This window comes from Microtus oregoni, unplaced genomic scaffold (assembly GCF_018167655.1).
Source record: "Microtus oregoni isolate MIOR12 unplaced genomic scaffold, Mior012 000072F_ref0000427, whole genome shotgun sequence".
NCBI lineage: Eukaryota > Metazoa > Chordata > Mammalia > Rodentia > Cricetidae > Microtus > Microtus oregoni.
The window spans coordinates 6,317,140-6,335,430 of record NW_024543979.1 but is presented as its reverse complement, the minus strand read 5'-3'; the positions used below and the strand labels follow the sequence as shown (position 1 = coordinate 6,335,430).

At 45.7% G+C, this 18,291-nt stretch overlaps 1 protein-coding gene across 3 annotated transcripts in view; it reads right to left on the bottom strand.

Moving 5' to 3' along the window:
• Positions 1-1,489: 1,489 nt before the first annotated feature.
• Lrrc8c (leucine rich repeat containing 8 VRAC subunit C) overlaps positions 1,490-18,291 on the bottom strand; it is a 78,773-nt gene continuing 61,971 nt past the window's right edge. For 2 of the 3 annotated variants that reach the window (XM_041642045.1, XM_041642046.1), the window contains one exon: positions 1,490-7,869. In XM_041642045.1, coding sequence (XP_041497979.1) covers positions 5,596-7,869 — 2,274 coding nt within the window. In that variant the 3' untranslated portion in view covers positions 1,490-5,595. The remainder of the gene's footprint in view (positions 7,870-18,291) is intronic. The other variant, XR_005973407.1, reaches the window with a different exon arrangement.

Below are 18,291 nucleotides of genomic sequence, written 5' to 3'. Positions count from 1 at the left end.
GCTGACTCTGTTGTGTGTGACTACCAGGAACACTTCACACTGAGTCAACTGAATCACACTTCAGAGTACAGGAGAGCAGATAAAAGCAGCCTTCTGATTCTGAGCAAACTGTTTTCCTGCTTCAGACTCCAAGTAAACTGTGTAAAGATGTTACATTTGATTCTCCTGCCTTTGTTAACAATGTAAAGATGTGTTACATTTGTTTCTTCTGCCTTTGTTAACAATGTAAAGATGTGTTACATTTGTTTCTTCTGCCTTTGTTGACAATGTAAAGATGTGTTACATTTGTTTCTTCTGCCTTTGTTGACAATGTAAAGATCTTGGACATTTGCTTTTGCTGCATTTGTTTAGTTATGAAAAAATGTGTTGCAGTTTCACCTTGCCTTTCTAATGCAACTGATTGATCTATTGAAAAGCCAAGCCGCCAGTAGCTAGGCAGTAGAGAGACAGGTGGGGCTGGCAGGCAGAAAGAATACCTGCTTCCTGTTTGCAGCTGGAGCTGTGAACTTACCCGGCAGCTCCAGCCAGCATGCTGGTGGCTTCCCTGCCATGGTGTATTCTTACCCTCTGGAGCTACGAGCCAAGTAACTGTTCTTTCTGTAAGATGCCTTGGTTATGGTGTTTTATCACAGCAACACAGACATGACTAAGATACATCCCTAGCAAGTCTCAAAGAACTTTGGGAACTTCTCCTTGCACCTTTATGTTCCCCCTCTAGTGAAAGGCTGGCCAACAATAGTAACTAACCTCATTGTTTGCCTGGCCTCAGTTTATCTTAATATTCCTTATGAAAGAACATTCTGGAAGATGGAACAGTGACGGAGCAGGGACTTTTTCTGGTGTGTGAGCTGCTCTGAAGTCACAGCACACAGACTCTGGGGCGTCAGCTTTCGTCTCTAAGCGCTCTCTTTCTGAGACATAGCTCACTCAGGCCCTCCCACCATGCTCCATCATTCCCCATCAAACCATCCTGCCCCAGACATGACTACCAGCAATGCAGTTCTACCCAGAAAATACGTGTGATGACAGCTCAGCCACGAGAGTTGTCAATACTCCTCGTGGTTTTCTTACACTATGCAAGGGTATGTAGAGTTGTCTTGAAGCGGGCTTCCGTAAGTGTGTGCCTAATTAGAGAATGCCTCCCTGGCTGTGCAGGACTGTTCTTACTCCGTTAAGTAACAGTAAGGGTATTTACAGAAGGCTGAGCTGGGTAGACACTGTACAATCTGATTTGGCAAATGTACAAAAATTGTCCTCCCGATTAAAGTGCTAATTACACAAACGACACTCCAGGGACACCTTGGGTAGATGCAGCACAGAATTAAGGAAGGAAACAATTACAATTATAAAAACTAGCTCCAACAGTAAGAGCGAATGAGCCTGTTTCCTGCAGCCCAGGGAACCTTGGTAATGGCTGAAGAGCGAAGGAGACGCATAATTTCTATAAACAAGTAAGAAAAGGACGTATCCCCAAGTTAAGTTACAAAAATGACTTTATTTAAGTTACGTTTGTTCCTATACACTACACAGCCAAGTAACATTAAGACGTTTCCTTTCATGAACATGTATTATGACAAATGAACTCTCAGTCCTTTTACTGGACAGTCCCAGAAGTTTGCCAGCACTCGACAGTCTGAACGCGTGTGGACACTGTAAACAAATGCGAGACAAACGTGGAGCGAGCACGTAAGGCATGGAGCGTCAACCCCAAGAGCACGGTGGGAGAATGGAGACACAAACAAACACATCAGAAACCATTCAGGTCAGGGGAACACCTGTAATCCAGGGCCCAGAAAGGTGAGGCAAGAGGTTCTCAAATTCAAGGTCAGCCTGGGCTCAGAAACCAAACCAAACCAAACCAAACCCCAAACACATAGTGGCTGCTATTTGGTCAATAGGTTAAGCAGTACTTGTTTTATATCCGTCTGACTCTCTTCTCTCTCCCTCAGACCAACATAAAGACACCATCTTTATTAGTGGGTGACTCTGGGAAAGGGGAATGGGGTTGGTACTTGTTTGGAAGGCTGATGTCAAATTATAACAAGTTTGAAGATCGGGAGCTAAATCTGAAAACTCATGGTGGCCCTAGGTAAGACTGCCTGAGTTTTATTACTTTGTCTCTAAAGACACAAGATGTGAGCTTCACGTAGAGCCTTCTAGAAACTCTCGTGGCCACCATAGCATTTTGTTCACTGAGTATGACCCTGTTCTCGAGATCCTGCCTGCTCCAGTGTAAACTCGGAATCACAGGATAACACGGATGCTGTGTCTGCCTACTTTCTGAAAAGCTGAAGTTACATCAACAATTTATGTTATTTGCAAGAGTACTGTGAATGGATTTTGTATAAGTGGACCATAAATGTTCTTGCTGGAATGCCAACACTGCTGATTGGACATCTGGGGTGAAACTGGACTAGAGAGTGAGAGAAGCTAAAACAAAAACCAGCATGCTCTAAGAAACTGAACTCCTCTTCCAAGAGACCCAAGAAAGAGCCTGCGTTGTCTCAGACCCTTCCAAAGCAGGACCTACAATCAAAATGAACAAAATCCACAGGGCAAGAACATTTCTCGAGTGGCCTGTAAAAGCAGACTTGCTTGCTGTTCAAGATTGCCATGGAGATTGTTGGAGCTCATTACAACAGCAGGGTGGGCAATATGAGAAACCCACATGGAGGCACCAGACTTGATCTCATTAAGAATTTTGATATTCAAAAGCAGATCAAATCCTGTAATAAGAAAACACAATACTGTTCTGAGGTGTTATCTTTTTAGGTGTGTTTATAATTTTAAAAATGACATTAATTAGTGCATGCGTTTTTGTGTGGTTGCTCACGCCATGGTGCGTGTGTGGGAGGCAGAGGACACCTTATGGGAGCTGGTTCCCTCCTTCCACTGTGTGGATCCTGAGAATCAAACTCAGGTCCTTAGTCTGGGTGGCAAGTGCCTGTTACCCACACAGCCAGTCCCTTAGATGGGGCTCTATTAGGACCTCCCAACCAAACCACCACCAGACAGCGGCTTCTTCTGTACTCCGTGACTAGACGTCACTGTACAGCTTGTCCACGTGAGCCTGAGGCTGCCTCTGCAGTTACGAATACAGAAGAATACAGATGGCACAGTTGAGGTTAACACAGCAGTTTGTTGTGAAGCTGAGGTTGGACAAAGAGCTGGCTGACCTCCTCAGCAAGAGCACTTGGAAAACACAGAGTGACCGGGGGAATGGCCTCTGTGCACTGAGTTGGATCAAAGAACTCTAGGAACAGCAGTTCAGGTACCTGAGTTTCTCATTGGAAGGCTGAACAGTGATCAGATGCATCCTACTCAAGAAGGTGAACGAAAGCTTGCTGTATTAAAAAGGACAAGCATCAGAAAATTTAAAGTCTTCAAAGCTAAGTTTGAGGCTTTGGAAGTTTTATAAAATTGAGTAGAAAGATCTATGAATATTTTCCTCTTGGTAAAAACATAATGTCACAGAATTACAGTGGTTTATTGTTATTTACAACTTAGGTTGGGAGCCAGTCTGCAGAGTCATTATGAAAATAAATCAAATTATTTTGGAGGCTTGATAAAATTGAATTATTGGTGACTTATTTTAATTATGAAGCCATATGGGATTTTCAGCTAATGCCAATAAAGAAAGACTTGGGCATAAATACGGCATTTGACCTGAATAGTTCCCTTTAAAGGGTGATAATGGAAATAACCATAAATTTTAACCAGCAAGACAGTGCAGGCCACTGACTCGGTTTACCTTTCTATAACAGGTCACGTATGCTCAATAACAGACAATCTGCCCATAATTCCCCTCTCTAAGACAGAACTGCTTCTGAGCAGGACAGAGCACTAATACTTGGGATCTCCGAATGCTAAGATTGATCATTTCTTCATAATGGTGTAACAGTATTTCAAAATATTATTGTTTCAATTCCAGGTTTAAAGAAAGAGTGGCTGAAACTTCAGACGGAAAACAGAATCATCTGCTCCACATGGCTGGCCCCAGGATGATGAGCACTGGCTCCGTTCCTCTGTTTTGTGGCCTTAGCAGACTCAGCTCAGGCGCTGGGGCACGCTGCTGGACACACTGTCACTAACTACAGCTCTTATCTTCATCAGACAAAACTGTGTCTGCCCAGTGCCTCCCAGAGTTGCCTTCTACACGTCTGCAGGGCACAAAAACCAGGGCTGGGCAAGGCCAAGGGGCCAAGAAAGCATTCTTCAATCAGGGTGTCAAACCCCAGGACACCTTTCTACTCTCAGTGCTGAATTAGGGTTTTCCTTACGTCAGTGGACTGTAGAGCCCGAGTCTGCGTACTTCACTGGATTTTAGGCAGACAAAGGCAAGGCAAGGCTTTGCCAGCCACCAGGCAGAATTGTTGCCAGGTGACCACACCTATCGGCTGGTCACACATCTGGAAAGTGACAGGACCGGCCGACTGAAGTGAGATACGATTTTAAGCAGAAGAGTCGAGGGGTTCCCATGCTTGCATCACGAGCATCTGCGTCGAGGGCAGGCTTGCGGGAAGCTGATACCTATACCTATGTATGCACTGGGCTGTTCTGATCAGGAGGCAGGAGGTGTATTGATCATCACTGCACAGGGCCCAAGAAAGGGGCAGGGCCTGTGTGGACTATATCAGCTTTTTAAAAGACTGCCTTAGTAGCAAGATTGCTTACCATCTGATGCATCCACATATCAAGATGTTGAAAATGATTAAATTACTCAAGACAGGCTTCTGATTCTATGATTTAAAATTTAATTATCTGCTACAATATTAAAATAAATCTAATTTCCTTAAGGTTGTTCACCAGTGCCACATGGTAATACTGAGGTGGAGGGGGGGGCTTAATTTTTAATGATAAATTTTAGGGTGTTGGTAAAAATATAAATCAGCTAAACAACAAATGATAAATGATCACAAGGATAAGTAATGAGGGTGGCCTGCTTCAACCACTTAGGAAGCCCATCCGAGGCTAACTGAAGCTGCTGTTCAGGAAATGATATGACTAACGGTGTCGGAGGGGGGAGAATTTTCTCTAACACTCAGTGACAATGCACTTATGTGAATCTTACACTCTGGAGTTTCTACAGAGTGGAAAAGTTGGCCAATGAAGAAGGCAGCTGATATTAAACCATCTGGCACAGACGCCATGACACACGATAAAAACACAAACAAGTAGACAAGTAGAAACAAGGTTAAAATGGCGCTGGCAAAGTTATCTCCAGCCTTTTAAAATATGCCAAAATGCACATGACCTGCTGTCCCTTTCCTTTCATGAGAGTGAGCTGAAGTGAAAAAAACAAACCCTTCACCCATTCCTGTCGGTAGAAAATAACATCAGATGCATTCGCTTCCAGGACAAATAAAATGTTAAAATATTAATACTGAAAAAAATACAATTAAATTTTTATTAAAAAATACATAATCCTTACTCAATCTTTGTGAACATTTTGTCTTTGTGTGAAAAAACAAAAGCAAATAATCCCCCCCCCAAAAACCAAAACAAAAGTAATATAGGAAAGGCAATAAGACTACCTAATTCCTTATGTTGTATTTGGTAGAAGCGTGTTTCAGTCATGTTTTGATGAAAAATAAGTTACTCTGCTTTCATTTGCTCCCGGACATCTGAGGGCAGAGTCTCAAACAGAGCGTCTTCTACAACTAACCCGGCTCGCTTCAGAGCCCGGCAGTCTCCCAGCTCAGGAGGGAGGACTTCAAAGTGATTGCCTTTGATGTCCAAGTAGGAAAGAAATAGTAAATTTCCAATTTTTGGTGAAAGGACGGAGAGGCTGTTTTTCCCAATCTTCAAAGTTTTAAGTTTCTTGCAAAAGTAGAGTTCGTCTGGAAGGCTTTCGACTTTGTTACACGTGATGGAAAAATACTGTAAACTTTGCAGAACACCGATTTCGGGCGGGATGAAGCGGATGTCATTATAGGACAAGTCCAGGTATCGGATTTTGTTGCAGAGGAAGAGGTGGGAAGGCAACACCTCTACCTTATTGTGGCTGAAAAACAGTCGCTCCAGGCTGGTCAGTTTCTTGATGTGCTCTGGGATATAGGCGATGCTGTTATACCAGAGTTTGAGCACAGTCAGCTTTCTCAGGTGCTGGAAGCTCATGATTTCCTCTATGGACCTCAGGTTGTTTCCTTTCAGGTCCAGCTCCTGAAGGCTGAGCAGGCTGAACACAGCGTGGGGAATGCGCTCCAGGTCACAGTGCACAAGCTCCAGCTCCGTCAGGTTGGTCATCTTCTTCAGGTTGTTCAGCATCACCAGCTTGGTGCCGTCGTTGTGAATACACATCCTCTGGAGGTGACTGGACACGTCCACCACAGCCTGAGGGATTTTGGAGACGTTGCTTTTGATGGAGAGGATCTTAAGGCTTTTGAGATCCCGCAGGGACTCCAGGGTGACATTCTTGGAGATGTCGTGACTCAGAGAGCCGACCAGATAGAGCTCTTCCAGATTGCGGAGCCCGTACATCCAGGGAGGCAGCTCCCTCATGTCGTCAAACTTGACGCTCAAGACCTTGAGGTTTTCCTTCAGGAAAGAGAGGGCCGCGCTGTGGATTTTGACGGAGCACTGGTGCAGGGAGAGCTCCTGAAGGTTGTCTAGCTGGGCAATGGTGGCGGGTATCATGACGTTCTTAATGATTTCTAGCTTCAGAGACTGCAGTTCTGTGATCTCAAACACGGTGTCCGGAAGGCCAGACAGCATGATCAGAGGCAGCTCCAGGCGGTTATGGGCATTTGTCTGCAGCTTCTGCCTCAGTTTGTCAGGGGTCCATTCGTTATTTAAATTGAGCTGCTTTAATTTGTTCTCGCTGACCTCAGACAGAAACACGGCAAACCGCTTCGAGTAGAGAGGGTCATACTGGTCTATCATGTGAAGCATAAAAGCAAAGTCATTTTTCACATCTGGGATGTCATCAATGCCCGTCTCCTGCCGGACGTACTCAAAGGAATATTCCCGCAGGGAACGGTAGAAGAGCCAATAGAGGGTATAAAGGCACGTCAAGCCGTAGATGCTCACGAAGCACAGGTAGCAAAAGGAGAGCTTGGAGAACAGATGAGCCATGGTGTGATTGCAGGAGAAGTTTTTATAGCCTGTCATGTCCTGAATGTCCACATTGCAGTCCACTGTAAACTGGACTTTGGAAACCAGAGAGCTGTTGTATGCAATGATGATTAGGAACTTGATGACCTTGAGCACGGTCTGTCTAACATACATGGCATATAGGATGTCACCTTCTTCCACATGCAACCTGAACTTCTTCACCTTCTCAAATAAGGCCTTTGCCTGCTCACCCTCCTTTTTGTCCAGAGCCCCCGCCGTGGTTTTGTCAACCACAAACTTCTCAGGAATTGACTTGAGAGACTGGGAGTTGACCATGCTGCCCTCAGGACCGGGCTGGATGGTGTTGGATCTGCTCATGTTATTCTTCCTGTTGTCCTTCTCTTCGGAGTCCTCCCCAGACACTTCAGAGAGTGCCCGCGTGGTCCATGGGGAGTCAAAGCACTTCCCCAGGATGGAGATGAAATGTTCTATCTTGGAACTGGAACCAGGGAACTTGAACCAAAAGTTGCTGCAGAGCATGAAGACCAGGGTGTGGATGAGCACGAGGTACGGGAAGTACTTGGCGTACCAGTGGAGGGCTCGCTCGTAGCACATCTGGTTGATAAAGCTATACTGCTGGAGGTCCAGGTCCGTCTTCAGCCCTTTCATCTCCACGGTGGCTGGGTTGGCTGGAGACGGCTTAGGGGGAGGCAGTGGGGTGGTGCTGATAACTGCCTGAGAGACATTGGAAGCAGAAGAGTGGTTCTGAGCCGGCTGCACTCTTTTCGGAAGGCAGATGATTCTGTCTTGCATGACCTGAAATGCAGAAATGATAGTTTCAAATTATATTACCCAAAGAGCTTTTGTAATGTCATTAGAGCAAAGAAAGTAGCATTAACATCCAATAAATGTCCATTTCCTCTGCCTGGAGAACATAACACTCAATTCCAGCACCAAGATTTTATTCTTAGCTCATGTCATGGAAACATGAAATCTTTGATTTTGTTCACCATATCAAAGATTGACACAAGGCAGTGGTTCTGTCGTCATGGCAACATGAGTATTTAGGGAATATCCAATAATTTTAATCTTTGTATTTCTTCTCTCACTGTGGCCGGGAGGAATTTTGCCTTGAACTGGATGGTTTTCAATGCCATCGTCGTTTGTGTATGAGACGTGTACACGTTGGAAAAAAGAGCGATGGAACCAGTTCCTGGTGTTCCTGTTTACGGCTTTTTCCTCACCCACATCATCCACTCCATGCGTGATTAATGTAACTGGCTTTGATGTAACAGGCTCTCAGGGGCTCTCACGGAAGCTTTCCCACGTTCTTTAGAGCTGAGAGAACAGACACAATGCTTAATAGCAACCCATTCCTGAGTGAATGTGCTGCTGTGGAGAACAGTCCTGAGCCCCTCCACTCTGCCAGGGCTTTGTGGAGAAGTGTGTAGTTTAAGAACATCAAGCTGGTCCTAGGAGGGCAGCACAGAGGGGGCAGGGTACCAACTGTCTGGGAGGAGGCAGGGGACTCCTGAAATCACATTAGAGAAGTCACCCTTACACAGAGGCTCAGGAACATGGAACAGTTTGGACAATGAACAGTTCGGAGGATGAATAACAACCAAAGAGCACAGAGTAAGGGTGTATGGAATTAGTAACTCAGGGACAGTTGGTTTGGGGCTGATGAGGTGGTGGCTAAAGGCACTGGCTGCTAAGCCTGCTGTCTGGAGTTTGAGCCCAGGGACCTACAAGGTGGAAGGAGAGAAGTGACCTCCACATATGCACACACAAATAGACAAATGTAAACAAGAAAACAACAAGTCAGTCTATATCTTCAGAGATCAGAAACCCAGTGTGTCGTGATTTTTCAAGAGCAAGGACCTGATTACAACAGAGGAAGAAACTCAACGCACTGCAAAGTGGACACTAGGTAAGTGATTCCAAGAGGGTGATATGGGCACTGGGGCCACCAGACAGACCCACAAAGCTAACAACCAGCGGAGGAGTACAAGGCTTAGTGAGGTACGTGGTACCTGTGTGCTGACTTGCTGAGAGACACCCTGGGGGCACTACCAGTCCTGCTGTGTGTGGGCGCTATCAGAGAGAGCAGGAAGAACACCTGTCCTACACCCAGGGTCCCCAACAGTCCTGCTGTGTGTGGGCGCTATCAGAGAGAGCAGGAAGAACACCTCTTCTACACCCAGGGCCCCCAACAGTCCTGCTGGGTGTGGGCGCTATCAGAGAGAGCAGGAAGAACACCTGTCCTACACCCAGGGTCCCCAACAGTCCGTCTGGGTGTGGGCGCTATCAGAGAGAGCAGGAAGAACACCTGTCCTACACCCAGGGTCCCCAACAGTCCGTCTGGGTGTGGGCGCTATCAGAGAGAGCAGGAAGAACACCTGTCCTACACCCAGGGTCCCCAACAGTCCGTCTGGGTGTGGGCGCTATCAGAGACAGCAGGAAGAACACCTCTCCTAGGGATGAGGATGATGATGGTGATGATGACGACGACACCAACACAAGTATGTTGTACTCGACACATGACTGTCCTTATTCTAGTATCACAGGATTAATTTTGAATCGTCTCCTTTAATTTTATTTTGTTAGATAGGGTAATAAGTTGCCATGGGTACCAAACATCCCATGGAGCTGAGAATGACCCTGAATGCCTACTTTCCTTGTTTCAACGTCGTAAGTGCTAGGATTCCAGGTGTGTGTCATTGTGCCTGATTTAATTGTCACCTTAATCTGATAAGGCAGTGTGCTTATGATTCCCATGTTAGCGTTCAAGAGACCAAGGCATTAAGTGACTTAGTGACATCACAGAGCCTACATCCTGTTATTTTGCATAACTGATAGGTTTGAAAATGTCTTTATTGCTTTTAGCCTTTTAAAAAATCTCGTTAAAGCTGTGTTTTTCTCATATATATGTGCATGTGTATGTGTGTATGCATGTCACTTGTTTGGGTGCAACAGAGGCCAGCAAAGGGCATTACATCCCCTAGATCTGCAGCTATCGGTGGGTGATGAACAGCCCAACGTGGGTGCTGGGAAATAAATTCGGATTCGTCAGAAGAGCAGTAAGTGGTCTTAGCCAGAGAGCCATCTATTCACCGACCTTTATGTTTTTAATTAGAAGATTATCTTTATTTGGGTTGGGGAGGTGGCTCAGCATTTAAGAGCACTGGCTGTTCTTCCAGGGGATTGGGGTTCAATTCATGGCAGCTCACAACTGTCTGTACCTCCATTTCTGGGTGATCTGACATCCTCACGGCAGTGCACATAAAATAAAAGTTAAATAAACTATATATGTTTATATAATTATCTTTACTCTTTCTCAGTTTATACATTTTCATCTCTTGTTACCCCCTTTAATTCCCCTCTCCTCCTCCTGCCAAGAATGTTTCTCTTCCTAACAAATGCTGACCCCAATTTAAGTCTTTTGTGTGTGTGCACTTGTTTAATTGGGGTAGCTTCAGAATGGTGCTTTCTATCTTGAGGAATAGTTTGGTTTGTTGGTAAGCTTTACAATTCTGTGTTGAAAGCAATTTCCCTTTGCATTTGAAAACACGATTTCATTTCCTCCTGCTTATTTGCCAGAGAGATGCCTGCTGCCAATCTAGTTGTTTAGTGAGCAATCTATCTTTCTCTACGGCAGCCATTCACACTGTACTGAATCCTGGATCTTCCTAGTGCTGCTTTAATTTTGGATACATGTGGATCATCCCTGCTCCATACTTGGCACAAAGGACTCAACTTTCTTCAGTTTGATAAAGCATCTGCCAATGCTACTCCACACGGCTCCATCATTTTCTTCCTGTGGACACATGTTCCTGCCTTGCTGTCCATCTTTGCTAGAAAGGTGCTCTCTGAGGTCCTCTCTCTCTCTTGCTTGGATCTGGGAGAGACCAGAAGTCACTTCTTGGGCAACTGTTGTGGGATATCTGAACACCGTATGAAGGTGTACTGCTGGGATTGGTGTGATGAAGAGCCGAGTGGCCAATAGCTTGACAGGAGAGTATAGGGGGGACTTCCGTGTAGAGAGGACTCTGGATATGCTATACTGTGACCTTCTGAGAGCTTGAATTATATATGAGCCCAGCTTGATCTCAGCCTTTTTTCAGTTTTCTTCACCTGTTCTAGGGAAGGTGTGTTTGGAGTGGGAGGTGGCTTTTCACTGCCTGAGTGTGCTCTTGTGATGTCTGCATCCATCTGGCTCTGGGGACCATCCCTGGGTGTTATCACAGATTTCTGGTGTTTCCTGGGGGTGTTATCACCTTCCAGGTCCATGCTGGGACACACGGAGCAGGCTGACAGGAGCTCTGGCTGGGAGGTACCCTAGGGCAGTACCCAATGAGGAACCACCTTTAGCTTCGGTCCATTACCATTCTTCCAGGGTCCTTCTGGGAAGGAGAGCTTTGGCTTCAGAGAGTGACCAGGCTCCAGTCTCTTACCCTGCCTGAAGCGTTTCTAGTTGTCTTTACCGGCAGAAGTCAAGTTTCTGCTCATCACTGCTTGGCTTTGGAAGGAATTCTGGAAGTTGATTTAGACTGGTCAGCTCACTCAGCGCACCAGTCCTGCTCCAAGGACACGCCTGTGTGGGCTGGCAGACCTTAGATTTGCTAATTAGTGACCTTGAACTCACGACCCTCCCGCCTCCACCTTCCAAGTGCTGAGGCTTACCCAAACCACTATACTTGGTTTGGACAGTGCTAGGATTGAACCCAGGGTGGTTTTGTGCATGCTAGGCAAGGACTCTAACAACTGAGCTACAATTCCAATGCGGCTATGGCAGATCTCGTCCAAGCTGATAGAAGAGACTAGTAAAAAGGCAGGTGAACTAAACCAAAGACAGTCAGTCTTTGGCAGGAGGAAGTGACTCGGCAGTGTAAGTTATTTTATTTTGCCACTAGCGAAGCAACACAGATTCAGCATCATGCCACTCTGTCTTGATTAATCTTGATATTAATATACATTGTATGTATTAATTGTCTCTGTCATCTTCCCTTCAGAGATAAATACAGCTGGTACTAAATGTGGTCCCCTAAAGCATTGATAACCAGAGGTGCCCCAAATCAGACAGAGCAAATCAAGTTATCCCTGCAGTGAGAAATGCATCCCCAAGTATTCTCCATGGCTTGCTTAGAAACACCGAGGAAGTGTTCTTTATCAGCTAAAGCTGAGCAAGGGTCTGCTATACATGGCTGACACCTCAGGAAAGGAGAGTGGCACACATAACGCTTGATCCACCGCCTTGCTAGAGACGTAACTGGCTGTACAAAACATCAACAAGAGCACAAACAAGGCAGTGTGCCCTCCACAAGGGTGGCACAGGAAGTGCAGTAAGAGCTTGGGTGGAGGAGGGGGTAGGGGTGGGGCTCCAGGAAGAGGCACAACTACTACATTCGGTCTTGAAGCTTCTAGACTTGAATAGGGTACCGGGGAATGGAAGGTCGGAGCCTTGTAGGTTCCAGGGACAGGAGCAAAATGCTGCGGTGGAAGGGAGTGAAAAGCACTAGGAAGATAGACTGTCACTCTTCCTCACTTCTCCCGGAAGTAACTCTCAGGCCACTGAGGCATCAGTTAGTGAGCAAACTTAAGTACTGTCTCCCAGAAGCCAGAGCCCAGAGGACAAAGCCACTGCCAACAGGAACCAGTCTTGTTCTGTGGCAGAAGGATTAATTCAGAAAATGCTGACTGTGTTTCAAGGGTATTGAAAATGTTTTAAGTATCATAAAAGATTTCAGGGGATGAGGAGGAATTGAAAAATCAGGGCAGATGGTGCTAAAGGAACAGACACTTTGGGGGTTATTAGATGTCTTTTTCATAAGCCCGCTGTCCTCTGAGCCGAGCCCTGTGAATGCAGAACAACTACCCCAGAAGTGCAAAGATAGACATCCGTGAGAATCACACATGCTGCATCCCATCACCAGGACAAACACGGTCTCTGTCTCCTGGGGAAACGGGAAAGCCAGACTGGGCCGTGCCATCACTTCCTGTCTCTGCGCACACGTATTTTACCCTGTCATCTAAATGGCTTTATTATTTTTCATTTAGAAAAGATAATATATATATATATATTATATATATTATACACACACACAGCAAAATAGAAGGAAGATACAGCAATACCCCATAAGCCTCCCATTCATAGGTACACAAACTCCTCTTAACAGCCTGGTGGTACATTGTAACAATGTACAAGATGAGCTTATATTGATGTGTCACTATTACCCAGAATCCACAGCTACATTAGTAGTCTCCTATGGTTTTGTTCTCTATGGGCAATGCTGCAGCACACATCCATTGCTATAGCATCCTACAGAGCCCTCTAACAGCCTTAAGGCCTCCTGAGTTTAGCCTGCACCTCTGTCCTTTCCAGAACCCTACCTTGCCTCCCCAAACACTGACATGTTTTACCTCTTTTTACAGTTCTGCTTTTTTCCAGAATGTTCCACAGTTGAATGAGATGGTATGTGGCTTTCCAGTTTGGATTCTGTCACTCCACACTGTTTCCCCAGGTGCCTCTGTGTTTTTGCAGCTGGCTCCGTTTCTTCTTGACAGTACTGAATAGCAACAAGTTGTCTAGATTCCCTCTTAGTGATGATGTTTAACACTGACGGAATGGTTAGGAAACAGCACATACTGCATGGAGAGTGTTTGGACTCCGAGAGCCAAAAGAGGAAAAAAAGTCTGAAGCAAATTGTGAAAGTTTAACTAGTGTTTAATAAGTACTAGCTCGGGCTGTAGCTCAGTGTCAGAACTCCTACATATCAGCATGCAGGAGCCCCCGAGTGTGATATTTTGCAGCTCACATATGCAACCAAAAAACAGAGTAAAAAGTTTGCTTTTATTAATTGTAAGAAGAAACGAGGCCAAGTGCCCCCACCTTCCACCCCAGCATTGAACAATAGTTTGTTGTTTGGGTTATCCTTTTAGTGAGGATGCTCAAAACTTTCAAGATGGTCAGGGAGTAATGTGTGCATAGGGGAAGTTTTATATGTAGAAAATAAAAGAAAGAAGAACCAGACACAGATAACCATAGCCTCCTGCACACACTCACAGCCTCCTGCACACCCCACAGCCTCCTGCACACCCCACAGCCTCCTGCACACCCCACAGCCTCCTGCACACCCCACAGCCTCTTGCACACCCCACAGCCTCCTGCACACCCCACAGCCTCCTGCACACCCCACAGCCTCCTGCACACACTCACAGCCTCCTGCACACCCCACAGCCTCCTGCACACACTCACAGCCTCCTGCACATGCCCACAGCCTCCTGCATACCCCACAGCCTCCTGCACACCCCACAGCCTCCTGCACACCCCGCAGTCTCCTGCACACACTCACAGCCTCCTGCACATGCCCACAGCCTCCTGCACACACTCACAGCCTCCTGCACACCCCACAGCCTCCTGCACATGCCCACAGCCTCCTGCACACACCCACAGCCTCCCAGTTATCAGTGTCATAGAGTGGATCACTGATAGGTTCAGGAGTTTGTGTTACTGGGGATGGGAAGCACGAAGGATGGTACAAAAACCTGGATCTTTCTCAGTGTGAAGAAGGTGCCAATCCTACATATTGTATTTGTGTGAACTTTCTCAGTGGCAGAAGATTAGAGTCGTACACATTCTAAATGTTTCAAAGAAACCAGACTTCAGGCAAATCTTGTGGCTATAAATCAACAGGAATTTCTTGGCTTGAGGAATATGAAATGCCACTGGGACGGCATTCATTCCCATGTCATTATTACCCGGACCAAGTGAAACCTAAACACTGCAGGTTCCGCAGAGACAGTCACCACAGCTTCTCATAGCGGCATCATGGCCACAGAGAAGATCAGATGAGTAAATACCGTCTTTCCCCGAGGAGAACAAGCCCCAGCAGTGGCCATGGATACACATACGCCTATAATTAGATGGCATTAACATCTGGAAGTGTCTGTCTGCTATCTGCCTTCTTCTGAGATAAAGCAATTTCTTATGCACGTTCTCCACATTGCCAGAGCTAAGTGCTGACTGCTGAAGATTCAGAGAGTGCCGGAGTCGGGAGGCTGACACACTGACATTAAGACTGTCTCTGCGCTTTGATATTCGGCTTCATCACCACAATTCTTTCATCACCACAGATACTGATGTGTACGTTTCTGAGAGAGGTGACGCTATGGCAATGCCTGCCGTTTGTTGTTTAATGCCTCTGACTCCTGGTTGGCCTGGCACTTCCCAGCCATCTGCGGTGGGCTCATTTCCTGTATTTTGATTATGCTGACATTGTCTGTTTTCTTTTGCTGAAGCACACAGCTTCCCAGCAAACAAGGAATTAGACTGAAAGCTGAGGGCGGGTATAGGAATTGGAGGGACTGATGATATTTTCCAAGTAGATCAGTGAATTGCTGGATCCATGGAAATTTAAGATTTCATTAGGAAACATCTATTTCAAAGTTAAAAACACATGAGAAAATTTAGTGGATATAAAAAGCTACAGGAATAATTACTGTATATGACTACTCGGCTTGGCTTATGTCTTTGGTAAATTTGAGATATTTACCTACAATTATGTCCCTGAAACAATACAGGAAAAGCTACTTCTGAGGCGACATGCAAGGACAGACTGACATATTGTTCAGCAGCTACAGTTTGTAAGGGGGAATAGAACCAGAGAAACTGGGGATGTTTAAAGAAAAAAAAAAAACATAAATCTTCTGGTGTACCTACAATGTATCAACAGCACAAAGGATACTAGAAACACCCAAATAAATAAGAAAACCATTCAAAGAGGATTTTTTTAAAATGAAGATTATTTAATGAGTTTGCCATAATATTTATCTATATGATAACAATATTCTATAGCTCCCAAGGAGTGTGATAATGCCAACTGCCAGGGTTCAATCTGTTGGAAGGAACAGACCATATTATTCTTAAAGGAGATTAGCTGTCTGTCATTCATTGTGACATCACAGGGGCCCCGCCATTAAGAGGGGGCTGTTACAATTGTTAGGCAGTTGTCTGGGCAGAGCTAAGTCTCCTCTTTGCTCTCTTGTTCCAGGGAGGACCAGAGCTTCAGAGATGCTCATCTTTGAGGAGAACGATTTGACCTTCTGGTTGCCAGGGGTTAGCAGGTTTGAGTCTGAGCCCTGGATGTGAGATTTCCCTTGAAGTCAGTCTGTGTGACTGCTCTCCTTAAGGCTTCTCTTTAGAGCCCTCCTGTGTGGGGAGGGTTGTGTACAACATGGGAGACAGCTCTCTAGCCCCGAGCCACACCCTCAGCCAGGAGTCATGTTCTGCAGCTTTCCCTTTCTCAGAGCTGACGTAAGAGGATGACTCCAGCATTGCTCTGTCTTAGGAAGACAGTGGCCTGGGAGGACAGCTCAGATGGGGATTCAGCCTTTCTCTGTTTTCTCTCTCCCCCACCCCCTTTCCATTTCTTTGCTAATTTACGTAGCTCTGCTTGGTTCCTGCTTTGTTTTGTTGTTGTTGTTATTAGTTTTGCTGTTCTGAGCATGACAGACCACAATACCAAGGAGGGCAGGCAGCCCCTCTTCCCTTCTGAGACATTTACAGGAGAGAAAGTCTTTGTGACTTATGTGAAGTCTGACCAGTTCAGCAGGAGGGTGTTAGTGAGGACTGGCACAGCCTTGGCGTTAGCTAAATGGTTTTCTTGCCTGGCTTTCCCTCTATGACTGTACATTTTCTGCAATACTTCCCCTAGGAGTAGTACAGGCAGCCACTGGCAGAGATAAGCAGGTGGACATGTGACCTTGGATCCTCGGGCTCTCTCGGTCTCTGAGTGGCTTACCCAACTTGCTCACACTTCAATCACATGGAAATGTCCCAAAGGAAGTGAAGGTACTTTGAAGTTAAAGAAGAAAAATGCTACCGATTTCTACTCCGCCGTGAATCGTTTTTCAGAACAAAGCTGGGGAGACGGCTCAGTGGGCGACCTAAGTTCAGATCTCCAGAACACATACAGAAGCTGCGCACAGGGGCACACATCTGTAACCCCAGCACCAGGAGGCAGAGGCAGGCAGATCTCTGGAGTTCGCGGCCAGCCTGATGTAAACAGTGAGTTTCAGAACAGTCAGAGACACACAGAACTTGTCTCAAAAAATTAATATAAGGAATTGAGAAAAATACCTGAGGCCAACCTCTGGCCTCTACTCTTCAGTCTTCACATCTTTATTCTTTCTATCAGGAAGAGCTACCCCATGTGTCTGTCTATCTCCATCCATCCATCCATCCATCCATCCATCCATCATCCACCTATCTCCCAGCTCAAAGTCGTTATTGGCTAGAATCCTCTATGTGAACATTTATGAAAACATTAACCTAGTCTTACAAATCCCACCGTGTAACACTTTATTTCAGAAACATAATTTATTCCTATATTCTTCTAATCGTGTGTAAAACATTAAGGACTTTGATGTTCCAAGGTAGAATTAGTCTCCTTTCTCTGTTGTACAAATAAATCTGAAATTTATTTATAAATGTGTGTACTCCTTAAAACGCTATAATTTCTACAGATATTTATAGATATCCACTGTAGAAATTATAGCGTTTTAAGGAGTACACACACAAATTTCTACTCTGAGACAGTTTAAGTATCTTTAGGACTCAACCCGAAGTTTGGGGTAGTCATCACCAAGCACAGTGCCTGCAGCTACAGGGTAAACTGACACGGTGAACAACTTAAGTGCTGCATGGCCTCTGTAACGACTCCATACAACCCTCTGGGGCAGAGATGGAGTCTTAAATATTATGCACTCCCCACACAGTCCTGGGAAGGGAACTCAGTCAATGTTCTGTTAATGTGCACCGATTTATCTGCACTTTCCGGAGTGCGAGTTTCGCAGAACAGGGCTCTTCTCGCCCCAGACAGTCTCAAGGGAGAGCATCCACGTGCCAAGGATAAACTATCTCCCTTGGACTTCCACTGCACATCTTTCAAATTTCCTTCCCGTGCTGACAAGGATACTTTGTAAAGAAATGTAACAGTGTAAGACCACAGCCCTCAGGGATAAGACTGAGCTAGCCTCATGAAAACCCAGCTGTTAGTGAAGAATGCTGATCTTTACATGAAACACTGTAAACCCTTGAATGACGAAGTACGGTCAAAAACAGGTGAACAAAAGCAAGGCCTCTACGTTCACTTAAAAACTGGCTCAGGAAAGGGACTGGAGAGGGAGCTGGAGAGAGACTGGAGAGAGTGCTTGCTGCTCTTCCTGAGGACCTCAGTT